This window comes from Callionymus lyra, chromosome 3, assembly GCF_982586985.1.
Source record: "Callionymus lyra chromosome 3, fCalLyr1.hap1.1, whole genome shotgun sequence".
NCBI lineage: Eukaryota > Metazoa > Chordata > Actinopteri > Syngnathiformes > Callionymidae > Callionymus > Callionymus lyra.
This window is the reverse complement of record NC_141820.1, coordinates 28,609,954-28,636,723: the sequence shown is the minus strand read 5'-3', so window position 1 is coordinate 28,636,723 and position 26,770 is coordinate 28,609,954. Positions and strand designations below refer to the sequence as shown.

At 38.0% G+C, this 26,770-nt stretch overlaps 1 protein-coding gene across 1 annotated transcript in view; it reads right to left on the bottom strand.

The window, feature by feature from the left end:
* large1 (LARGE xylosyl- and glucuronyltransferase 1) overlaps positions 1 to 26,770 on the bottom strand; it is a 118,092-nt gene that overhangs the window by 48,781 nt on the left and 42,541 nt on the right. The window contains exons 3-4 of the mRNA XM_087787418.1: positions 8,364 to 8,662; positions 4,267 to 4,349 (exon numbers count right to left, since the gene is read on the bottom strand). Of these exons, the coding sequence (XP_087643544.1) occupies positions 4,267 to 4,349; positions 8,364 to 8,662 (382 nt within the window). The remainder of the gene's footprint in view (positions 1 to 4,266; positions 4,350 to 8,363; positions 8,663 to 26,770) is intronic.

Sequence of the window (26,770 nt, the reverse complement as noted above, 5' to 3'; positions counted from 1 at the left end):
TATTGAAGGGAAAACTATTTTCATTTTACACGTTAAATAAGATTAGACTTCTATATTTTAACGTTTTCACCATGTTAGGTGGTTTAGCGCAAGACAATTTTTTTCTTGTTCGTATGTTTTAATGTTTTATTTCCATATTAGCGTACACATTACTTCTAGCGCCCCCTCCTTGTCATTAAACTAGCCCACATTACTGGGACACATTTGGGAAACACTGGAACAACAACAAAAAAAACGCTATTTTAGTTTTCTTCAGCAACATTTTAAGCTATGGTTTCTGAAGTGAAATATTTGATTTGAAGTTTGAAATATATATAAATACATTTACTTTCTGGAATATGTCCATCACTGTTGAAATAATGCGGTCATCAAAATTCTAGGTACACTCACACAAGAAAACACAAAAGCCTGAGATGTTAAATATTTGAGCGAAGAGGGTCTACAGGCAGAATGTGTGAGTGGCAGGTGAGGTGGAAGACAAGGGGCTCAGTATTGAAGCGTTGAAGATGATGTCGACAAGTATGAGGACGGAATGATGGAGCGATGATGAGACCTGGCCTGGAGTGTCTTCGTCTTTGTTTGTCTTTGTAACTGTTCCCAGAACTCTGATTGTGTGTCTGTGTTGGACGTTTATGACTCGTGTTCCATCTGTCTTCCCCCTACAGTTATTCTACTTGTGGGCAGAAATTTGAGCTCTTCAATCCCCAAAACCCTGTGCTGTGGATGAATGAGAACAAAACTCCAGCTGTGGTTCAGCGAACGACTCCTGAAGGCAGAAGCAGACACTTTACATCAAATCCACTTGATTCTGTCCTTTATTTATGCTTTGGATGGTGTTTGACAGTTTCTTGTAGTTGCTCTTAAAATTTAATTGGACGTTTGTTTATTTGCATCCCATTTTATTTATGTGTAAATCTAGACATTTACTGTGGAAATAAGGTCTTTGTGGATTTGATGTGTTTGTTTTCCAGATTGTGTCCGAACTCTTCTAGCTATTTTTGTATGTCGATGTTGGATGTATGATTTGATCTGGTTTTATATTTAATAAACTTAAATAAATGTATCAATTCTGTCAATTTTGTATGGACCCTAACAACAAAACTGATTGATTGATTGACAGTTCATTTATTTTAGGGCTTTTAATTGTATTCTGGGTTGTAAAGTTTTCAGGTTTTTTTCGTCTTCTTAATAGAGTCATACGAGCAGCAGCAGTTTGAAGCCATACAAGTAAAAGACAACGCCTTCGAAGACTTCTTCATCCAGAATAGTCTTTAAAAATAAGGCTTACATTTAATAATCTGTTACTAACATGATTCTAATTCTGTTTTGAGCAAATAAACAACAGTGATCAGATCAAGTTATTGGCAGAAGAATTCCAGTTAAAAGAAAATAGTTGTTTTACTACCATATAAACAAACCGTAAGCTGTTCGGATCATCAGCGGTTTACAAAACACTTAATAAAAATCTCCATTTCTTGAACACATATCCAAACTAAATCCTCTGGTGACGTCATTTGATCCGGAGATTTGAAGCAAACATGTGAAAGCAGCCTCAGGCACCACAGCAGGCGATATATTGGACACGTCAAGATGATGAGAATCCCTGCTGTCGGGCTGAATCCCGCTCACATGGTCATCTCTCAGGTGAGACTTCATCACTCCGAGAGCTTTGTGGTTCTCCATCATCTCCACCTTATTCGACTTTACGGCTCCAGCCGAGTTAGATTCACCTGACAGCAGTACATAACTTACAATAAAACCTGATCCTAAGATTCTTATTTTACTGAGGATTTATGGTGGATCTGACCATAAATCAATAACATTGAGAAGAAGCTCATGAGGATGAATGATTGGATACAAAAAGGTGCAGGTTTCGTTGCCGCAGGGTCAGGCCGTGTGGAAGATCAATGTCTCGTCGGCTGCTGACCATCAAGTCAAGTATGATGATATATCTCAGGATCCGTGTGGTTTAATAAAAGCCTAGCAACCTGGCTTAGCAACCAGTTGAATGAACAACAACTTAGTTAATCTAATGGTTTTTAGTTGATAATGTAAGAGCTTTCGATTCTTCTGTTAGCTTTTGTGATTTCCCATAAATTAATATCTAGCTCAGTATTCTACGAGAAAAACCACATTCAATTATTTTAAAATTGCAAAGATTTCCCTCCAAGTATTATTTATTATCCTTAAAAATATATATATTTCTATATGGCGACTACAGTTCAAAGTTATTTGTGTTTTTTATTTTAATAGTTTTTAATTTATTGTCTCTTTTAATCTCACTGTGATATATACTGTATATATATATATATATATTTCTTGTTTTATTATCATGTGATCTTAAATTATAGTCCTTCAATTGTCCATTTATGTTTTTTAAATAATGTTAAATGAAAGAGAAAAGTAGATTCCTCAAGAATAACGATAATATATACAATAGTTCATGGAATTAAAAAGATAAAAAATCAAACTCAAACCTATATCCATTATCCTTGCCTGAACTTATTATAACAAAACCAAACAAAAAAACATTAAATAACATGACAAAAATGTAATGTCTATATTCTTTATGGATAATCCTGGATCCAATATTTGTTTCACTAAACAATGACTCGATGTCTCTCTCTGCTTTAAACAGTTCTCTTTTCTCTACCGGTCTCTCCTACTCCCCTCATCTCTCCATCCCCGCCGTCTCTCATCTTCCTCCCAGCAGGTCACAGCAGAACACCTTTCAAATGAGTCTGGTTCCACTTGTGGTTTCTGCCTGTTAAAAGATTTATTTCTCTGTCCACTGACGCTCATTGTAATTGGCTATGACCTGTTCTTCTCTTCTCTTATATAGTGACTTACACTGTAGAGTGTCTGATTTGAAACTTTAAATCGGTTTAATTGAAATTATTTAATTTTGTATTTCCCTTATCAAATCATCACTTCCTCTTCTCCCAAATCCCTCAATTATTGTTACAAAAAAACGAAAACTTCTGTTCATTGTTCAATCCCAGCATTAGTGTATCTCACAGCAGGCGCATTATTAGCCCTGATTCATTTCCATTTTGGACTAGAATATGAGTAATAAAATGTCTCATTGGACATCTGCTCCGCTCTCCTTCAATCAGCCGAGTATCGATGCATTAAAGAACGTAATGAGTCTAAAAGACAATTGTTAGAATCTCGAGCACCACTTCTGTCAGACAAGCAGCTGCTACATTTGTAGTCAATTGTACTCAACACTGCTCCACTGGATATTAAATTCAATCACTTGTCGGCTTTATAACCGTGAAAATAACAAAACTCAAGACGTCATTTCACATGTGAGACGCAGTTTATCAGCTGATCTAAAGTTTACTCAGGACGTCGGTGTGTTGTTTATAGTCCTTTTGTGTGTGCGCATCATTTTCCTTCATAAAAGCACCGTGTCCACAGCACAAATGATTCCACGGCTTTCTGTTTGTTAGCGGCGAGCTTTCATTGTGTTTCGCTCACACACATTTTCTTTTGTCCGCCGAGGCCGCACCTATAATGACTTTCCTTTTCAAACATCTCAAGCCAATTACAGTTGCAAATATATTAGGTTGCGTAAGCAGCACTTTCTTTTCTCCGGCCGTTTTCTGCCTTTGTAAACATCATCCGACAAGGCCACGGCTGCCGCCTCACATTAGCGTTTGTTGATGACTCAAAGACAAACATTATTCACCGATCCTCCCTTCACACTCTCACCTAGATGATGTCGCAAATAACATCTTCACTCAAGACTGTATGTAGTTGTCGTCTGTCTATATGGAAATGACACCAAAATCTTTTAAAATAGTCCCACAAATGCAATAAAAAGACTAGTTTAGTTGAAAAGTAAACAGGAAGCGGTTCAAAGAAAATATGGCTACAGGGTCGCCACCTGTCCCTGGACGTCCACGTTTGTCTCGTATTGACGTGAAAGTGAAGTATTAGAAAGTTGTTTGTGAGGCAACGAAAGGTCGCCCACCGGCTGATGACCCTGCTCAATGGCACCATCGCTGTACGACAGGCAGAACCACCATCTGTGTTTCCATCCCACTTGTTAATCAGTGTGTCGGACATGTTGTCATCCGACTGTGTGCATTTGTGCGAGATTAATCACTATGAATTGTTAATGTTATATAATATGCAAATTAAACCCGGGCCACTTAAATATTGCCTTTTTTAAAATCATGAATATTCTGAGATTATTAATAAATACTCAAACAAGGTGTGTATTTTTCTCTTTGAGTGTGTGTGTGTGTGTTTGTTTACCTGTGGAAAAGGACGGATTTGACCAGGGTGACCACATCCCGACTGGCGTTGTATCCTGCACACACGATGGCGACATGTATGGTCTGCGAAGGGAAAAGACAGACAGACGTTACTGACCAGAAGCAAAACTACAAACAATAAAGACAGATAATGGTATATAGATATTTTTACCTCAGGGAAATTAAAGACACTGCTCAACAAATAAAAAGAGGACCAAAAATGTCAACTAATCATTTTCCAATTCACGAGACAGACAGAATCCATGCCCACGCTTGACTTGGGGTAACTATATATATATATATATATATATATATATATATACACAGTACTGAGCAGGTTTTAGGCAGCTGTGAAAAAATGTTGTAAACTAAGAATGCTTTCACAAATAAAAATAAAAATTGTTTATTTTTATCAATTTACAAAATGCAAAGTGATGGAACAGAAGAGAAATCTGAATCAAATCAATATTTGTTGTTACTACCCTTTGCCCTCAAACCAGCATCAATTCTTAGAAGTACATTTTCAGAAAGTCAGGGGTTTTGTAGGATTCTAGTGATGCGTATGATCAACCAATTATATCAAACAGGTGCTGATGATAATCCATTTAATAAGTAGGTTCAAACACAGTCATTAAGTGAAAAAGATACAGATGTATAGGAGCTTAAAACTGGGTGAGGAACAGCAAAACTCTGCTCCCAAGTGGAGGTTGTGGAAGACAGTACATGTCAAAGGTCGTACACCATGGAAAGACTGAGCACAGCAACAAGACACAAGGTAGTTCTACTGCATCAACAAGGTTTCTCCCAGACAAAGATTTCAAAGCAGACTTGGGTTTCAAGATGTTCAAGCTCTTTAGAAGAAGCAAAAAGGATCGGGCAACGTTGAGAATTGTAGACGCAGTGGTCGGCCGAGGAAACTTGTGCAGCAGATGAAAGACACATCAAGCTTATTTCCCTTCGAAATCGGATGATGTCTTCTCGTGCCATCACCTCAGAACTGGCAGAAACCAGTGGGACCCAGGTACACTCATCTACTGTCCGCAGAAGTCTGGACAGAAGTGGTCTTCATGGAAGAGTTGCAGCTAAAAATCCATTCCTACAACTCAACTATGCACAAAAGCATAGGAACTGAGGTGCAGAAAAATGGCAGCAGGTGCTCTGGACTGATGAATCAAAATTTGAAATATTTTGCTGCAGCAGAAGGAAGTTTTTTCGCCGAAGGGCTTGAGAGCAGTTCAATAATGAGTGTCTACAGGCAACAGTGAAACATGGTGGAGGTTCCTTTGCAAGTTTAGGGCTGAATGCAAATGGAGTTGGAGATTTGGTCTTTTTCTCTTCTGTATATTCAATGTTATTTGTTAATTGATGAAAATAAACTATTAACACTTTTTCACACCTGCCAAAAAACCTTTGCACACTACAATATATATATATATATATATATATATATATATATATATACACACACACACACACACTACATATTTAATTTAAATAAATAATAATAAAGGGATTCATGTCGAGACTCAGAAATTGGTATATTATGACTCTAGTAACACCACGGTTACATTTGCAAATGTAATAAACATTACAACAGTTCTCCAGTAAAAGTTTACATATTCTCCACAGGAAAATCCCTGAAAGAAAATGACAACAACAAAGAAATTCATAATATAAACATATTTTTAATTTTATTGATTTTTATTTTGTGAGAAAATGTTTATTTCAAGGGGAAAACCAGAAAAAAACATTCAAATAAAACTCTGTCATCTCGTGAAATGTATTGGAGCCACAATAAGAGAAATTCCTTTCAACTCCATTAGCAATTCTTTTAAAGAGGAAAAAAAGCATTTAATTCTATATCTAAAAAATAACTAAGAAAAATATTCAAAAATATTACGCCATTATCTTAACAATTATAAGCTTTCAAATTTGATTGTACAATTTCCTTGAAATCTCCGTAAAACAAATTAACCTCAAAATCATTTTTCCTCTTGATTCTCTTTTACTGATTTAATTTCAGATACAAAATAACTAAGTTCACCTAATTTCGTGAACCAGTGGCCCTGATCCGGGCCCCCAGCAGCAACATGGAGTTCTCTAGCTTCGTGACAAGATACATTTCCTGCTGATTCCCACGTCACGCCTCATGTGTGCTTCTATGAAGGACTCCAGTCATGCAGACCATCGCCAGTGTGGAGGTGCTTGAGGGTCCTGAAGGGAGCTTAGGTTTTAATCAGGTGGAGTGATTTAAACGCTTAACATCTTTGTTGACCTAACCAGGCGTGATATGAGCTCGTGGGGGCCACAAGAGTCAAGGTGCTACTGGGTTAAAGATGAGGACTGAGTGAGTGGCTCAGCGAAGAGTACGGGTCATGTGACCGAGAGCATTTACAAACAGTTACAATTGACCGTGACAAATATATTTTAGACTTGAAATGATCTCAGCCTCACTGCCTTTACCATGTGTCAGCGATTTTATTTGAGTTGAACCAGAGCTGAGATGCGAGTATAAATGTCATTTATGTCTTATTAAAAGTATTCTGTCGTTCATTTGAAACAGGTTTGTCAAAAAGACTGAACATGTTGTCTTGGAGGAAGACAAGGTGTGTTTCGATTTCAGCTTCCGACTGATGACGAGACATGAAGCTTAAAATTCCACAAGCAGTTGCTTGTCCCACTGAAATCCCCCCGAAAGAACAAGGGTCACGTTCATGCCCTGCGTGAAGCATTTATTTTAGAATTCCTGCTCTTCTCCCGACTGTCTGGTGAGCATCAGTCCGCCTGAGGAAGTGAATGAAAGCTTATGGAAGTAGAATATTAATATTATTTGACTTTCCCTCCAAAAATACATACAGATAAGTATATCTGTTAAGAATCTTGATCAGAATCTTCAGAATTGATAATTGAAACACTATTTTTCCGTAACTTTGCATTGGTGTTACAGCGCCACATAATATAGGATTAAAAACGTATTTATAACCACATTAATGCTGGTCATGTGATGATAACAATTGACTCTGCATTTTTAAACTGCCGCCTAATAAATCTAAATAAATTAAATAAAGTGTCAAGTGTGGTGGATTCAATAGCGTAGGAACAGCTATTGTGCATGGGACAAATAAAATTCACAAAACAAAACAACGTTCAGTGAAACTCAACTGCATAAACACAGAAAAAAAGGAACACAGTGTGGCTTTAATTTAAAAAATCCAACACAATAGAGATCTGTAGGCATTCCATAATAAATAGAGACATGTTTGTTACTTTCTATACTACTTAACTTAAGTTAACTCAAGATGTTTGTGGTTAATATGTCATGTTTAAATTGAAATTCTATATCTTCCGTGTCTGGAACGGATGCACATTATTGTTGAGCTTATAGGAATGACAAACTTTACTCGTGTTGATTCTAACTTAAACTTTAAGACTTAAATATAGAGTAAGGATGTGACTGAAGGACATCTTGACGTGAAACACTAGATTGAAGAAATTTGTGCTTTTTTTTTTTTTATGAAGAACATTTTGGTCCATCAAGGGGCAAAAGACCAGAAAGAAAAAGAAGCATCTTAAAGTGCACGAGGTCCGATCTGAACGTCCACCTGCTTGAAGATCCCAGGGAGAACCTGAATGTAAAGAGTACGTGGCTGAACATCTTTAAATGCAACACCATCATTAAACCTGAGACGGTAGTTTCATCTGCTGCTTAGGATTCAAACAAGCAGTGATTCAAAGAGAAATGGAAGCAGACGACCTTTGAACATCCATGTTTTCCACTGTGGGATTTCATAATCCTGTTTGACAATTTCCGAGCCAATGTTCGGAGCGCCGAGCGAGGCTACCTGTGAGTAAAAGCTTTATTCCAGTCATCCGAGCAAAACTCCCACTGAGCTAAAAGGTGCTGCGGAGCCGAGAGGATTCTGCAAGCGTGGAAATCACAGCGTGGTTGTGTCTCACCTCCTGACAGTGAGCCGTTTCCCAACAACACTCGCTGCTGGAGGATTAGACTAATAGAAGCCCAGAGCCAGACTCCAGCACGGGCTCCTAAAGAGCTAATGTCTCTGCGATTCCTTCTTAAGGTCAGGCTTGAGAACTTACTTCGCACTTGTCCACCACCGGCTGCTGGACGCAGTCGGAGCTGTTCCCGACGGCGGCGGCTTTCTGGCCCTCGTTGTCGCCGGTGCCCTCCTCCGAGTGGGTCCGGCTCTGGTTGCCACGGTGACCGCCGCTCGGGAGTCGCGCCGAGGGGCTCTTGGGGGGTCGGCTGAGCTCCCGGCGCAGCGCCCGGTTCTCCTCCTCCACCGCCCGCACGCGCAGCTCCAGAGCCTGGCGCTCGCCGGCTCCACCTCCTGGCGTGGATGACTGGGTCTCCAGCGGAGACAGAGGAAGTGGCTTCACTGCGGGGGCAAGAAAAAGACATTAGGATTACTTGTCAAGCTGGAGACACCAGGGTTGAAGGCTTCTGTTACGACCTGGGCCAGGGGTCGGCCATCTTTGAAGTGGTATGAGCCATTACGCACCAAATGAAAACTCTAAATATTTGACAAAAAATGGTGTTGTATCTTTAATAAATGATCTTGATTTCAGATTTTAAAAAAACTAAATAAAAATTGTCAAAAAGCGTATTTTCCGGACTATAAGTCGCAGTTTTTTTTCATAGTTTGGCCGGGGGTGCGACTTATACTCTGGAGCGACTTATGTGTGAAATTATTAACATATTATTACCGGTATATCATTTCACATGTTATTTTCACATAAACCGCTCTAGGCTTGTGTTGATAATTTCGACGTAGAAGAGGAAGCGCCGTATCTTCTACCTCCCGAATTAGCGGAGTTGTTTAAAAGTGACACCGATGATGAATATTTCATTGGATTTCAGTTATTTGGAGTTACACGGATGGTTTGGTAAACTTCTTAGCATGTTATTTATGCTATAGTTATCTGAATAACTCTTAATAAGTTATGTTAACATACCAGGCACGTTCTCATTCAGCTTATTCAGCCTGTTGTTGCCTCTATTCTATTTTTTATTTTAAATTGCCTTTCAAGATGATATATCTGTTCTTGGTGTTGGATTTATCAAATAAATTTCCCCCACAAATGCGACTTATACTCCAGTGCGACTTATATATGTCTTTTCCTTCTTTATTATACATTTTAAACACCCCCATTTTATGGCTGGTGCGACTTGTACTCCGGAGCGACTTGTAGTCCGGAAAATACGGTAATATAAATGAAATTGGTATCATTTGTTCAAGTTATAATTTTATTTTTCTAAACTTATCCGTCCTCCCTCAAATGCATGGGCTGCATCACTGGGGTACTGCTATAGGCGATAAGTTTTAATAAATATCTATCAATATATGATACAATATAAGTATGGAAATCAAAAAGGTTAAATTCTCCTGGTCAACAGGTAACAGAACATTGTTGTGATGCAGATTTTTTTTTTTTTTTTTATCAAACAGAACATGGAACATCGTAGAGTACTGTCCATTAAACAGGTATATATTAATTTGATTTCAAACAGACCATGAGAGCAGAAAACTGTGTGGGTCAATTCCAAAAACTAATTCTAAAATTCTAAATTACAAACCTTTTTGATTCCAAGAGAACACAAACAATTAAATAGAATCTAACTGTAAAGCACTTTTAATAGTATTTAATGGAATTACACATGTGTTTGCATTAGTAATGCTGCCATAACAACCATTTACCTGGTGAATATGTTAACATAAACATGACCAAAATGTGTAGTAACATTAGTCTGGATTTTTATTTTGACTTAATGGATTTTGGTTGTTCCAAAATAGAAAAGTATCAACACAATTAAAAATTCTAAAACAATGCTATCTTATTGTACTGAGAGTGAAATCACAAATCCATAACCACTTGTGTAACTTGAAGTCTTAATTGAAAACCCTAACATCAAATCAATCAAAAGTAATACAAGAAAATACCTTTTAAAAAGCTACAACATTTCTAACATTAAAACCGACTAAAACCTTCTCAACCCAACTTGACAGATGCGGCTCTGCTGCCGTCCTACGGACGACACACTCCAAAATTCAATTCAAACATAAGTCTGCCTCTACCGTGCTTGAATTCCAAGATGGCACATGTAATTGACATACTCATCTGTGATTACTTTCCACTCTCGACAATTTTCTGCTTCACAATCAAGAAGTTAATTTACCAAATGATTGACTTTGTGTTATCAGAGGACCTGGACGGAGTTCAACACATTTAGCAGTCTGACACAGACGAACCACTCTGTTTTTTGTTTTTTTAAAACATGTTTGTCAATTAGGTTGATAGTCACAAGGTTCTCGCGGCAATTTGTCACCTGAGTAGCTGAAGAGAATTTAGCTAATAATTACGTTATTGCAGGAGCCAGAAAATCTGCTGCTACTTGTTTATCTTAATGCTTGCTCGAGGGGAAAGTGTCACTGGGGAAATTTCTGTTGAGTGAAAACAGCTTCAGTGAGTATGCTGGAAAGCAGCCATGTTGTTAGAGGAATCTTACGGATGTGTACACCAGATCAAAGATTGTTTGTGGAAGGTTTTCAAAGTAAGTTCACACCATATGTAATTTTTGTTTTTGTTTAACCCTCTAGTTGTTTTCAATCTTTTACCCTAATTTAGTCTTCCTGGTGGAGTCTGACTGGTCTGCAACTGCTCTTAAACTAACACAAACACCATAAATGAGTTTTGTTAAAAATACATTGTAACTGTGAACAATGTGTCAGAGTAGAGACCAACACGAATAACTGTAGTGGGATTACAAATAGACACAAAATTAAAATTGAAACAAGACATGTACCAGAAAACAAGATGCGTCTATGGGTGTGCAGTGTTTTTTGTTTTGTTTTGTTCTTGTGTTGGGGTGGCATGCATGTTTGATTTCTGTGTTATACTGTGTCTGTGTTGAGGTGGTGTGTGTGATTTTGTTTCTGGTCTGTGTCTATTATATGTGTTGAAGTAGTTTCCATTTCTGTGTTGGGGAGGCATGTATGCATGTTTCTGTGTTGTTATGAAGTGGATGTTTCTGTGTTGGTGTGAAGTGTATGTTTCTGTGTTGGTGTGAAGCGTATGTTTCTGTGTTGGTGTGAAGCGTATGTTTCTGTGTTGGTGTGAAGCGTATGTTTCTGTGTTGGTGTGAAGCGTATGTTTCTGTGTTGGTGTGAACTGTATGTTTCTGTGTTGGTGTGAAGCGTATGTTTCTGTGTTGGTGTGAAGCGTATGTTTCTGTGTTGGTGTGAAGCGTATGTTTCTGTGTTGGTGTGAACTGTATGTTTCTGTGTTGGTGTGAAGCGTATGTTTCTGTGTTGGTGTGAAGCGTATGTTTCTGTGTTGGTGTGAAGCGTATGTTTCTGTGTTGGTGTGAAGCGTATGTTTCTGTGTTGGGGTGAACTGTATGTTTCTGTGTTGGTGTGAAGTGTATGTTTCTGTGTTGGTGTGAACTGTATGTTTCTGTGTTGGTGTGAAGCGTATGTTTCTGTGTTGGTGTGAAGCGTATGTTTCTGTGTTGGTGTGAAGCGTATGTTTCTGTGTTGGTGTGAAGCGTATGTTTCTGTGTTGGGGTGAACTGTATGTTTCTGTGTTGGTGTGAACTGTATGTTTCTGTGTTGGTGTGAACTGTATGTTTCTGTGTTGGTGTGAAGTGTATGTTTCTGTGTTGGTGTGAAGTGTATGTTTCTGTGTTGGTGTGAAGTGTATGTTTCTGTGTTGGTGTGAAGTGTATGTTTCTGTGTTGGTGTGAAGTGTATGTTTCTGTGTTGGTGTGAAGCGTATGTTTCTGTGTTGGTGTGAAGTGTATGTTTCTGTGTTTGTGTGAAGCGTATGTTTCTGTGTTGGTGTGAAGTGTATGTTTCTGTGTTGGTGTGAAGTGGATGTTTCTGTGTTGGTGTGAAGTGTATGTTTCTGTGTTGGTGTGAAGTGTATGTTTCTGTGTTGGTGTGAAGTGTATGTTTCTGTGTTGGTGTGAAGTGTATGTTTCTGTGTTGGTGTGAAGTGTATGTTTCTGTGTTGGTGTGAAGTGTATGTTTCTGTGTTGGTGTGAAGTGTATGTTTCTGTGTTGGTGTGAAGTGTATGTTTCTGTGTTGGTGTGAAGTGTATGTTTCTGTGTTGGTGTGAAGTGTATGTTTCTGTGTTGGTGTGAAGTGTATGTTTCTGTGTTGGTGTGAAGTGTATGTTTCTGTGTTGGTGTGAACTGTATGTTTCTGTGTTGGTGTGAAGTGTATGTTTCTGTGTTGGTGTGAACTGTATGTTTCTGTGTTGGTGTGAAGTGTATGTTTCTGTGTTGGTGTGAAGTGTATGTTTCTGTGTTGGTGTGAAGTGTATGTTTCTGTGTTGGTGTGAACTGTATGTTTCTGTGTTGGTGTGAAGTGTATGTTTCTGTGTTGGTGTGAAGTGTATGTTTCTGTGTTGGTGTGAAGTGTATGTTTCTGTGTTGGTGTGAAGTGTATGTTTCTGTGTTGGTGTGAAGTGTATGTTTCTGTGTTGGTGTGAACTGTATGTTTCTGTGTTGGTGTGAAGTGTATGTTTCTGTGTTGGTGTGAAGTGTATGTTTCTGTGTTGGTGTGAAGTGTATGTTTCTGTGTTGGTGTGAACTGTATGTTTCTGTGTTGGTGTGAAGTGTATGTTTCTGTGTTGGTGTGAACTGTATGTTTCTGTGTTGGTGTGAAGTGTATGTTTCTGTGTTGGTGTGAAGTGTATGTTTCTGTGTTGGTGTGAAGTGTATGTTTCTGTGTTGGTGTGAACTGTATGTTTCTGTGTTGGTGTGAAGTGTATGTTTCTGTGTTGGTGTGAAGCGTATGTTTCTGTGTTGGTGTGAACTGTATGTTTCTGTGTTGGTGTGAAGTGTATGTTTCTGTGTTGGTGTGAAGTGTATGTTTCTGTGTTGGTGTGAACTGTATGTTTCTGTGTTGGTGTGAACTGTATGTTTCTGTGTTGGTGTGAAGTGTATGTTTCTGTGTTGGTGTGAAGCGTATGTTTCTGTGTTGGTGTGAAGTGTATGTTTCTGTGTTGGTGTGAAGTGTATGTTTCTGTGTTGGTGTGAAGCGTATGTTTCTGTGTTGGTGTGAAGCGTATGTTTCTGTGTTGGTGTGAAGTGTATGTTTCTGTGTTGGTGTGAAGCGTATGTTTCTGTGTTGGTGTGAAGTGTATGTTTCTGTGTTGGTGTGAAGTGTATGTTTCTGTGTTGGTGTGAAGTGTATGTTTCTGTGTTGGTGTGAACTGTATGTTTCTGTGTTGGTGTGAAGTGTATGTTTCTGTGTTGGTGTGAACTGTATGTTTCTGTGTTGGTGTGAACTGTATGTTTCTGTGTTGGTGTGAACTGTATGTTTCTGTGTTGGTGTGAAGTGTATGTTTCTGTGTTGGTGTGAAGCGTATGTTTCTGTGTTGGTGTGAAGCGTATGTTTCTGTGTTGGTGTGAAGCGTATGTTTCTGTGTTGGTGTGAAGTGTATGTTTCTGTGTTGGTGTGAAGCGTATGTTTCTGTGTTGGTGTGAAGCGTATGTTTCTGTGTTGGTGTGAAGTGTATGTTTCTGTGTTGGTGTGAAGCGTATGTTTCTGTGTTGGTGTGAAGTGTATGTTTCTGTGTTGGTGTGAAGTGTATGTTTCTGTGTTGGTGTGAAGTGTATGTTTCTGTGTTGGTGTGAAGTGTATGTTTCTGTGTTGGTGTGAACTGTATGTTTCTGTGTTGGTGTGAACTGTATGTTTCTGTGTTGGTGTGAACTGTATGTTTCTGTGTTGGTGTGAACTGTATGTTTCTGTGTTGGTGTGAAGTGTATGTTTCTGTGTTGGTGTGAACTGTATGTTTCTGTGTTGGTGTGAAGTGTATGTTTCTGTGTTGGTGTGAAGTGTATGTTTCTGTGTTGGTGTGAAGTGTATGTTTCTGTGTTGGTGTGAAGCGTATGTTTCTGTGTTGGTGTGAAGCGTATGTTTCTGTGTTGGTGTGAAGCGTATGTTTCTGTGTTGGTGTGAAGTGTATGTTTCTGTGTTGGTGTGAAGTGTATGTTTCTGTGTTGGTGTGAAGTGTATGTTTCTGTGTTGGTGTGAACTGTATGTTTCTGTGTTGGTGTGAAGTGGATGTTTCTGTGTTGGTGTGAAGTGTATGTTTCTGTGTTGGTGTGAAGCGTATGTTTCTGTGTTGGTGTGAAGCGTATGTTTCTGTGTTGGTGTGAAGTGTATGTTTCTGTGTTGGTGTGAAGCGTATGTTTCTGTGTTGGTGTGAAGTGTATGTTTCTGTGTTGGTGTGAAGTGTATGTTTCTGTGTTGGTGTGAAGTGTATGTTTTTGTGTTGGTGTGAAGTGTATGTTTCTGTGTTGGTGTGAAGTGGATGTTTCTGTGTTGGTGTGAAGTGTATGTTTCTGTGTTGGTGTGAAGCGTATGTTTCTGTGTTGGTGTGAAGTGTATGTTTCTGTGTTGGTGTGAAGTGTATGTTTCTGTGTTGGTGTTAAGTGTATGTTTCTGTGTTGGTGTGAAGTGTATGTTTCTGTGTTGGTGTGAAGTGTATGTTTTTGTGTTGGTGTGAAGTGTATGTTTCTGTGTTGGTGTGAAGTGGATGTTTCTGTGTTGGTGTGAAGTGTATGTTTTTGTGTTGGTGTGAAGTGTATGTTTCTGTGTTGGTGTGAAGTGGATGTTTCTGTGTTGGTGTGAAGTGTATGTTTCTGTGTCGGTGTGAAGTGTATGTTTCTGTGTTGGTGTGAAGTGTATGTTTCTGTGTTGGTGTGAAGTGTATGTTTCTGTGTTGGTGTGAAGCATATGTTTCTGTGTTGGTGTGAAGTGTATGTTTCTGTGTTGGTGTTAAGTGTATGTTTCTGTGTTGGTGTTAAGTGTATGTTTCTGTGTTGGTGTAAAGTGTATGTTTCTGTGTTGGTGTGAAGTGTATGTTTCTGTGTTGGTGTGAACTGTATGTTTCTGTGTTGGTATGAAGTGTAGGTTCCGATGTTGGTATTTAGTGTACGTTTCTGTGTTGGTGTGAAGTGTATGTTTTTGTCTAGGTGTGAAGTGTATGTTTTTGTGTAGGTGTGAAGTGTAGGTTCAGATGTTGGTATTTAGTGTACGTTTCTGTGTTGTTGTGAAGTGTATGTCTCTGTGAAGGTGTGTAGTGTATGTTTCTGTGAATTTGTGAAGAGTGTATGTTTCGTGTTGGTGTGTTGTTCATGTGTTTGTGTGTTGAGGAGGTTTCCAACTCTGTGTTGGGGTGGTGTGTATGTTTCCGTGTTAAGGTGCAGTAAATGTTTCTAGGTTGGGGTGGCTTGTCTGTGTGTTGATGCGGTTTCCAACTTTGTGTTTGGGTGGCGTGTGTGTGTGTTGAGGGGGTTTTCAACTCTGTGTTGGGGTGGAGTGTATGTTTTTGTATCGGGGTGACATGTGTGTATGTGTTGAGTTATTTTTCAACCCTGTGTTGTGGAGGCGGGCGAGTATATGTTGGGGTGGTTTCGAACTCTTTGTCGGGGTGACATGTGTATGTGTTGGGGTGGTGTGAGGGTATGTTTCTTGGGGGTCGGTGTTAACAGGTATAGTTATCTGATGGATGAATATAATCTGAATACATTGATTTCCTCTGGCTGCTGTTGTGGAGCAACACAGATGTGAGAAGGTCGACTAAACACTGAAAATTCACGGAGTTGATCATCACTTTCATACGTTAAAGTGCTCAGCCCGGGGAACATCACGAGGCCTCGGGGTATAGTCAAGTTGTAAACTGGTCAGATTTAACTGAACACGACAGGAAGGTCAGAGAAGGTCTGCGTCATCTCATGCTGATTGAACTTAACGTCCTCCTTTTCATTGCCCTGTTGTTTTATTCATCTTCGTTCTCTTGGCACTTTCAATTAAAGTTGCAAACTTGGTAGGACAATCATATCATCATGGAGCTGCCGGAGCGTGGTCCATGTGACTTGCCCCTGGTGTGAAAAGAGCATTAGTTGCTCGGAAGCATCTGCTCGCTGAAAGTCGTGACAGATGGCATCTTACTGGAAAAGCATATTTTCCAACAAATATCAATTCAAGCTCCTCTGCTTCTGGATCTCTGCCACTCTGCAATACGCCCGGTTCTCTGGGGCCGTTGGTTTTCCTCAGCGGGATCGGGAATGGAAAAACCCATTGTAATCTTTAATGATCTTCAACCGAGGCCTCTCGCTGTCCTCGGGGAGCCGAGCGCTCTAAGATAAACTGAAGAGCGAAGGAGCTTCATCTGCTCTCAAATGATTCCTCCCCTCCGTCTCGCTGCACTTTTTCAGAGCTGCTTGTTCGCGTTTGAAGCCATCGGAGGAGAGGAGAGGAAATTGCTGTTGACTTGGATTAGATACACACAGTGTGGGCCAGCCTGTTAATCGCAGGGAGGATATTGACGAAGAGATATGTGTGCACTCTGCATCAACGCCTTCGATCAATCCCTAATACCACAGTGGCTGACAATAAGAGGCCTGTTCAATTTCAACATAGATTTTGTACTTTACAAAATATCACCGCTTCCTTGTGTCGGACATTCACCAGTCACAATAGTGCTGCAGCCGCACAGCCAGAGGTCACAGGTTCGACAACTCAGTCTACAATGATTTTAATATTAAATCGATCTAAATGTTTCATATACAATTCTTCATGTGCTGCACATATTCTTTTTATTTAGTGATCATATTCATGTTCTTGCCTTCTCCGACTTGCTCACCAGCGGAGCCGCTTAATAAAGTCATGTGTAATGTTTATTATAGAGTTTTTCCTGCGGTATCAAGCCTGTCAAGCAGGCGGGATACAGACCAGCGGTGGATTAGCACTCGTTTGGAGAAGCAAAAAGAGCGTCTGGACTCTATTTCACCTGAGCTGTAATTCATTTGCAGAGTGGATTTGCCGGCCTAATCCCAGTGAACCGGTCGTTTGTTTGTGCAGGGAAGAGATTGCATATGGCATTTTTGGGGCAGCAGATGCACCTGGTCTCTCCTACAGCCAAGTCAATTTATTTGGTTTTTCCATGTATTTGTCATCTTGCTCATTATTGGCAGACAAACTAAAACCCGGGCGGCACACACGAGTCACATTTTCATTGCTGGACTCCAGTTTAGGATGGAAATCATTTGTATTCGTCACAGACCACAAGCTTCACCATGTTTTCTACAAAACAATTCAGCGGGTAAAACCTTTTACTTGTATAGTTTAGCTCGCTTTGTTTCTTAGGCACACAATGGTATTTTCTCTGTGCCTTCTCGCTGCAACAACAACTGATTCTGGAAAATAACTATAAACGTGATTACTAAATAATAAGATTTAGAATTATATTAGGAGGAGGAAAATATATCTATTAAATCTAAATTCTATCCAAAAAGTGAGGAAAGAAAAGTATGAAAATGTATCTTTAAAATTGTAATAATAAAAATTAAAATATAATGTATTAAAAACATAATAATACCATAAATCAAATTTGTACAATTTAAATATATACTGTATATTTATATTTTTTAAATGTAAACTTTATAAACTTGCTTTTAACATATATAAATATTTTTAAGATGACATAATAATAAGATAATTGATGGAATGAAGGTTGATAATGTGAATATTAATGACTATTTAAAATATGTTAGGTTTACAAAAATCTGTAAAAAAAAAAACACATTTTTCTATGCCAACTATCTGCTTAGCAACAACTAAATATTCTGGAAATGGACAATAAACATGATTACTATATATAAATTGAATACATTTAATTAGATTTTTAGAGTAGTAAAATATACATATTGTAAATAATAATAAAAAAGTAAATATTAACTATAGGTAAGTATAACATGAATACATACATTTGAGTGTAAAGTTCCTTAAAGTAAAAAAGAAAGTATTGATATGGGGAAGAAATAATAGGAACTTTTTGCTTCTCTGCTCATTTTCAATCTAAAAAAAAAAGTTTCATCAGCTAAAAGTTTCAGAGATATTTGCTTGTTATTAAAGTCATAAATATTGTCTTATTCTGGCAATAATAACTGACACAGAAAGGATGGTTTGCAATTCCCCCTGCCCTGATGTATGCAAAACATATTGAATTGTTACCTGCATGTCATTATTTCAGGAGTCCTGACAACACCCGCACTGCAGCTTTTGTGACAACGCCGCTAATATGATGATCCAACTCAAAATCCTCTGGTGTGCTCTCGCTCTGGTGCAACATGTGAGAGACCGTCTGTGCGACCGCATGTCAGCATCGTGTAAATTTGGAGGAGAGAAATTCATTATGTAACACACGTGACACGAGATGCACTTCAGCTTCATGCACGACACACGGTCGTGCTCCAGACCAGGGACTCGCATCACCGTAGTGAGCGTTCGGATTTTCCTCTTAAGTGTCGTTAATAATTCAAATAATGATGCGCTTTAACTGGAAAACGTCCACGCGGCCACATCAGCAGAATTCCTGTAATTTGCATGGAGTGTCTGGGCACAGCGTTTAGATTAAAACGCTGGCCAGTAAAACCAGCCTGATGGGTTAACACTATATATTTAGCCTATATCTGCTGGATATTAAAGCAAGACCAGAAAAGCACTCGGAGATAACAGATTTTTCATCCAATATTATTGACCTACATTTATGTAATCTATACACTGGAACTAGCCATCCAGGTCTCGCCAACACAACCAGGGGTGTGAGAAAATATCGATACACTGATATATCACAATATTTATTTTCACAATACTGTATCAATATTCAACAGCACTGATTTAATTTCCTTTTTGTCCCCGAAAACCATTGTAAATTTAATTATTTGTTTATTTGTTTTGCTTTCAAAGCATGTTTTATTTTCATCGTAGTTATTTTATGGTTTCTATTTGAATACATTGTGAAAACGTCAAAAACTATTTTTTAATTTTCTTCTTTAAAAGCAAATATTCACAGCAATTGTTCGTTTTTGTGTTTCAAATAAACTTTCCCGCTTTATGACAGCAGTCTCCAAGTCCTCTGTAGCTAAACGAACTAAGAAATCCTACAGGATGACTGAGGTCAAGAGGATACATTTGAGTAAAGCAACATTTAAAGCTGATGTTTGGACACATTTTGGTTTTAAAACAGGTGACAGCAGTTGCTACTTGGCGCCCAGTTTTGTGCCCAGTAAATTCCGCAACACAAGTACTCGACTTTACTCTAAACATATCTTTGTTCCTAAAGTATAACAATACATTGTATCGTTACACCATTAGTTTTGTGATACACACCATTACACACAACCCAGTCGAAATTGGTCCTACAGTGTTTTCAGCGTCTTCATGATGGAGTAGTTAACAAAGAACATCAACTTTATTAAATCAACTCTTACTTTCGCCATTACATTTCCATTTGCCAAATTAATGTACATTGCTAACAGGAAAACCTACACCATAACCTATATGACTAAAAACATGAATTTTAAGAATATTGAACGTGTATATATTGTTTAAATTGAGGTAGAAAATGTAAAATGTGTGAATAAAAAGGTTAAATAGATATATACTCAACACATTTTAAGCATTTATCTTCTCATGATTACTACCAAATATTTTGCCAGTGAAAAGTGTGATTCACTTCATGTATGTCAGATATAATAGTATCAGCCTTCATTTAGACAACCTCCCCTCTGCTAACCAACCGTAATCGCTGTGCCGTGGCGACGAATCCATCATCGTGTGGCAATTGTTCACCTGGCAGACGGCTGGAAACACCTCCCGTCTGCCAACCAGATGCCATTTTGTGACTGCTTGGATACATAAAATATAGAAAATGGCACCAAGGAATTGGTCACAGATCTTAAATAAGCTAGCAAAACCCTTTGTTGTTTTTTTTTTCTTTTTTGTTTTCTAAAATGTTCATGTTATGGTTGAAGTTTGTAATTGGTTAACTGAATTCTTTATCCAACATGGCTGGTACTCCACCTTATTTAGGCCCCATTGACATAAACATGTCAATTGACCTGATCAAGTAGTAGATGTTTTTTTCCCCGCAAACCTTCTAAAAACTGCTCCCACACAGGCTGGTAAGCAAACAACTGTTTACGATTGTAATCCAACAGCAATATTTAAAACAAAGCCAACACTCTACTTCCTAAATGAGAAAGAATATATTTCTGCTCCAGACTATTACACAGTTTATATTATAAACACATTTAGAAAAGTGCAAAAGCTGGAGGGCAGATGGTACACACATAAGGGAATTCTAGACACTCCACGCTATCATTATTATTTTTATTGTGGTATAGAGGGAGAAACAAAACAAGTCTCTCCTGATGGAAGGTGAGAGGGGAACTGTACTTCCGAAGAGGGCCCCCGGGAAAACTTGCATATGTAAAGACTCGACACAACTGACCACACAAATTAGGAACTCTCCTGAGAGAAGCTTTTAGCTCCACGCAAAACAAAGCAAATAAATATTGGGGATGTATTCATCTACAGATAGAGCACATGGATGCTCTAATAGGACACTCTGTGGGTTTGCTTTACAATTAAACGTAAGAGTACTTTATCAGTTTAGGCACTAACCACTGTAGATAGACGAATGCTATAATCATTGTTTTCAACTGTTGAATAAAGCAGGAATATGTTTCTGAAGTATGATCTTTGCTTTGGTTCAGATGGGACTTTCGTATTCTATACCTAAAAGTTGCTTCCATTTCACTTTTGTGTTAAATGCCAATGTCAAAACATGTCAAAAGCTGTTAAGCATTGTTAAAGATGTTTTTCCAAGTTAAGGTATATGTATTAAAAGGGAACTTTCCTGACTTACTCACGACATCATGATGATGTTTTGAAGTTATTACTTTATAAAGTTCTCCCCCATTAGTAATCTATGCGAACCAGAGGTTACGAGAGCAGAGCCCAATGTGATGTAATAATAGTCTTCACTCCTGCTCCAGTCAGCTGAAATCATACCCAGCTTTGTCTATACTGGGAGTCCCTCGGAGGTGGAGACTTCTGGGATTGATGACGTGCGGTGACAAACCTTGATCTACCCCAATCACAGCAGAGTCGGATTGGTTATTGTAAACAAGATTAAAACTCCAGAAAACGAAGTGATTTCAGTGGGCGGGACTTAAGCACATTTTCCACTGATGATACATACTAATGAGTACAATGGAGGTCCAAGATCAATTTAAGAAACACTTTAATCAACTTAAATCAACACATTAGTTGCACTAATGCAGGTGTCCTTGGGTGTCTTGAAAGGCGCAATCAAATAAAATGAATTATTACTTTAACACAGCACAACACAGGTTTCTATTACACTCCAAAACAACCAGTAATGACTAAAAACATCAAAGTGTACAAAGTCTTCTTGATGCAATACGACCCAAACAAATATCCATAAAGTCAAGGATACTGGGCAAGTTTTGCGTCACAAATAAGTCATATAAAGTAAATATTTCATATAGAAAAAGGCTGAAAATAAATGTGTTTGACCCAGAGATAACAAAAGGGATTCCTCAAAGTGAACGAGCTCCCTTCCTTAAATACATATGCAGTGGTGGAAGTCAATTTGACCCAGAGACAACGCAAGTAGTATTTTTGAGATATATCAGTCAAAACTACGCACATAATTCAAAAAAGAGGTGGTTTCGGCAGGCATGTGCTCCAGTATAAGGATTTCGCCTTGAGCCAGACTTTGACTTTTGTCAATCCATTAGGACTCCTGATGGGGTCGATGATCGATGGAGCTTTCCACTTTTCATTCATTAATCTGACACGCTTCACCCTATGTTACCCCTTGACCATCTGCCAAGAAGTATACAGTTTGGGTTCATAGAAACTAAAAACGTTATGCGTTATGTAGTCCTCAATTTTAAGTGCCTTGTAAATGACTACATGGAAAAGCTGTCAAGTCAGTATGTTTCCAGTCAGTAATAGACATAATGAAGCTAGTTGATACAATATAAAAAGCTAAAGAACAAGTTAACGTTGTCTTGTGTATATTCATATTTACCTCCAAGGATGTAATGTAATCGTCTGAATAGAGCTGTCAGAATTTAAAAAGCATTTTTTTTATTGTGGTTCTTTGTGGTGGAGTTTTAACCTGATTTATGGCAGTTCCAAACAAAATGTATTATATTGTTTAACATTGTTTTTGAGTGTGCTATATGTACACCAAAGCAAATGTCACTGGTGGTCTTGTGGAGAGAGGAGCAGTTCTACTTTTATTTTCTTTTTTACTGTGAACCAACACAATTGTTAAATCATGGAAGCTGTTCTATTGATTTGATTGCATGCTGTTTTCTTTTTGTTTTCTTCATTGAATTAGTTAGTTTTTCTTCACTATTTTCAACATATCTTTAATAAGCAGATATTAACATGTATTGAATTGTTGTAGTCTCATTGTTTTTCCTCAAAAAACTACTGCAGATAAAAAAAATTAACATTTTAGTTCGTTCTCCCTGTGTGAAATCTAAAATAGTCAAAAGTGTGATGGTGGAAGCTGCAAACTCACATCTTTTCAAAACATATCTAAAGGCAAGAATTGATTTTTGTCATCATTTAGAATACACTGCAACCTTTTTTGCTTTTGAATTCCAACGAAAACTCAACATGTTTTCAAAATAGAGAAATACCCTTTAACAAAGACTTTAAATTGTCATCAGTTTACAGCACATTTTATACAACTGTACACTTCTAATCATACATAGTTTTTGTTTTGTATACGTTATATACGTACATTCATAGAATCTTTGACTACCAATAAACATTTTAACTTTAATCAAATTAAAAACTGCAATCAAATACTTTTTCCAGCTATAATCTATTAATTCATGAAGATTTAATAGGATGTTTTGTTTCAGACTAAAAAGCAGCAGAGAGAAGAACAGTTCCTTTTTTTAATATATGCCTACTTTTCCATTACTTTGTGCTCGATTTAGTTTTTTTTCATTATTCATTAGTGAACAGTCCATTTTTCTGTACATGACCAAATATCTCTACTAACTCATTTCAATAAGTGTGTCATTACTAACAATTCACTTGTGTTTGCTCCATGTTTTACCTATTCTTAAAATCTTAAAACCATTTTCTGTGAGAGAAGCAGCTGCTTTGTATTCATTTGGAAGGTAATATTCCCACAACATAGAACAAGGGTGGAAGAACATTGACTTACTAAGAAACTAGAAACATCCACGTGCAATGTCTTGAAGAAGAATTGAGTTGAATTTATTGAGGTTATTCCACAAACACAAAAGAAGCTTCAACTCTCATACTCAAATAAAAGCCTCTTAAAATCTTTGCCGTTTCTTTTGACGGCAGCAAACTTTTTTGGAATATTTCCTCGGAGACCAAATCTTTGCAAAAACCCATCCACACGCACACACTAAGCCTCTCAAACACTGTTAAGCTAAATATGGAGAAAATCACATCACATTAGACTAGCAGATCTGAGCGGGGCGTGGACCTCACCTGCTGAAGGGCTGCTGTTTATTTTTGTCTAAAGCCTGTTCTGCGGTTGAGTAATGGGATACGAAGACAAACACAATCCTCGCCTTTGATTGTTGCAGCATGTACTTCTCTTTGTCCAGACAGCTCAGCACAGAGAGTACAAAGGCCCGAGTCATTCCGAGGACAACGGAACATTAATTTCCACTTCTGAGCTACCAAAGGGAACGTTCTCTTAAAACGGGATCCCTTGAGTGGACATATCTTTCCTTATGAATATGAAAGACTGTTATCCATTAACGAACGTCGGACTCGCAAGGTTCAACTGTGCCTTGAAGGGAAACTTGGTTGCAAATTAATTCAGCAAGGAAGGTTAGAGTAATGAAGTAACAAGCATTGTGATTAATGGAGGAGAGACAACATTTGCATATGGGACAGGGAAAAGAGGAGACTCGGCTGTTTTTAAAGGAGAATTTTAAAATGAAATTATTTTATTGCCAGTTCATCTTTTGCTGCCGAGTTGCTAATCTGATTTTTTGGATCCTCACACGAGAGTAGTACTCATACTTGTTTTTTCTCATTACGTGTAGGAGGGATTGGGTTTTAATTGCCCGTTATAGTTCACAAAAAACTACAAAGTCTTTTTCTCTAAATATCTGCGAAGAAGTGGGCTTAATAATAGCACATCAAGTTCACTTGGAACTGAACGAGATCCAGAAAATCTGCTTTCTTTGAACAGAACTCTGAAGCAGATGAAGGGATTATGGGTGTTATGAACAAACTTGACATTACTTTCTTGTCGGAATTTTTAGGAAATTAACTTTTTAAGAACACATCCAGGGTAGTTACCTTTAAGCTTCTCTTTATGATAACCTTAAAGTGATAGTTCACGCAAAATTTAAACTTCACTCATTTTCTACTCACCTTCATGTCGACCAAGGTTTAGGATTATTTATTGTAATCTTTTCTTAGTTATAGACAAAAATGAATGTTCATTTTGTTGTAGCGACTGCAGCTCAGTTGTTTTCATCTTCATCTTCGTACAAAATAACACACTTAAAAACATCCACACACAGAGATCCTTTAGTCTACTGACGTACTTGCCATACCTACCCGGAGTACTTCCCGTCTGTGTAGGAAGTAGGCCTAGCAGCGTCCGCTAAAAACAATCTTAAAATACAGACTTTATTGTCAAGAATGTTTTTGTGTTCAGTTGTCTTCATCTTTGTTTAGTCGCTAAATTAAAAAAAACGTACATTTTTGCTTATAACTTTAAAAAGAAACAAATTATTCTGGAAATAATCCAAACCCTTAATCCACGATGTGGGTGAGTAGAAAGTGAGTGATTTTTTATTTTATTTTTGGTGAATTATTACTTTAACTTTAGGGCTAATGATAGTAACCAGGACACAGAATACAACTTTCAATCCTGATTACAAAAAACAACAAGAACAATGACCACCAAAGTAAACAGGAAACAAGAAAATAAATGTACTTCTTAGTTTCAAACACCTTCTCAAACCTAAGAAAGACGTTTTAGCATCTCTTTGATTCCAACCCCACGGCTGAATTAATTTGGTTTCCATTGCGCTGTGAGCTTGACATTAAAAACAAACTTCTGTGGATTCAAGCAGATCCGTCTGATTGGAGCATCAAATAGACTGCAGAATAAGCTCAACACAACTGGATTTGAGGAAACTTGATCAGATCAAAACTGAATAAATTGCATTTTGATGTGTTCTGTGGAAAAGTACATGACCTGAAAGTAATGGAGGAGTTTTAAATAATGTTTGACATGATTCTGTCTTGTCAGGACAAACCACTCATTTATCACCTGCTGCAAAGTCCCCGGCAGCCTTAACATATAAAACCGTAATGAGTTTTATTCAGATTGAAGGAACTTTTTTTAAATTATACCTGGGAAAAAATGGTACATATATCTCAGATGAATTACATAATGAATGCATTAATAATTTGACATATTCTCAATGGAAATAAAAGCACAGAATAAAATAAAACTATCCAAAAATAAATCATAATTCATCTATTTTTTAATGATTGTGTCATGATTTGAAGTCAAGTTCAATGAGTTTTACCCATTTTTTCTCTTTTAAATAATTCTCCCAGTACTTAAGACAAGACGGTTGAGTTTGTTTACACTTCTCAACCTCTCCAAGTCGACACATACCTTTTTTTGAAAGAGCATTTGGGCCGCCAGAAGCATTTCTGTCAGATATTATCTCCAAATCCAATTTCATACGCGAGATCCAGCTTCATCCTCACGATCAGATTTAGCTGTTAGCATTAGTGTTAAAGCCTCACACGTTCAGCTGGCAGGACAAATATAGTCTGACTGATTTGTTTTTGCACATTTGGCATATTCCAATGATTCAATTATAATTTCAGTTACACCAGGCTTTAATTTATCACCGGGGAGCGGCGGTTTTAAGGTTTTAGCGGCACAACCGTTTGTCAAGTTCATTTTATCTCCCCGTGCACATTTGTTTGTGGCCTGCTATTAGATTACCCTGAGCATTTCTGCTGAATATTCCAGACATCAACGGATTATTGTCTTTTCCAAGAATAAATATTCATACATCCTCATATATTCAACAAGATCTATGAACGTGACGGCACCATTCCTCTGCCTCAGCCCTCGCTGACTCATCTCTAATTCCACGAGCAGACCCCGAGGAACATCAACAATGAATTTTCAGACGGTGGTTCACATACTTAAGTTGTTTGTCTCACCTCTTTGGATATTTGTTATTCACTGCGGTGTGATTTTAACATCCTCTCTGGCCTGAGCTAATGCTTAACACATGACACATTAGGCGGAGACGTCAGATCGCCTAGAAGGGCTGGTGGAACTCAAGTGAACAAGTAGACGATGTTGGGTGTTTTGGGGTTTGAGTGTATAAAGATGATTGTGTATAAAGCCTTTTTATGCTGAATAATGAGAGGATTGAATCTTGTGAACAAGTATTCCACTTCAAATTACTTCATTTAAAGTCAAAAAACATTATAAGGGGAGTTAAGAGTAGTGGGTTGGAGAAGCTGGAGAGGAGGAGATATGGGCTGGACACAAGAGGAGGTCAGTAGTAAGACCGAATACATATATGTATATGAGT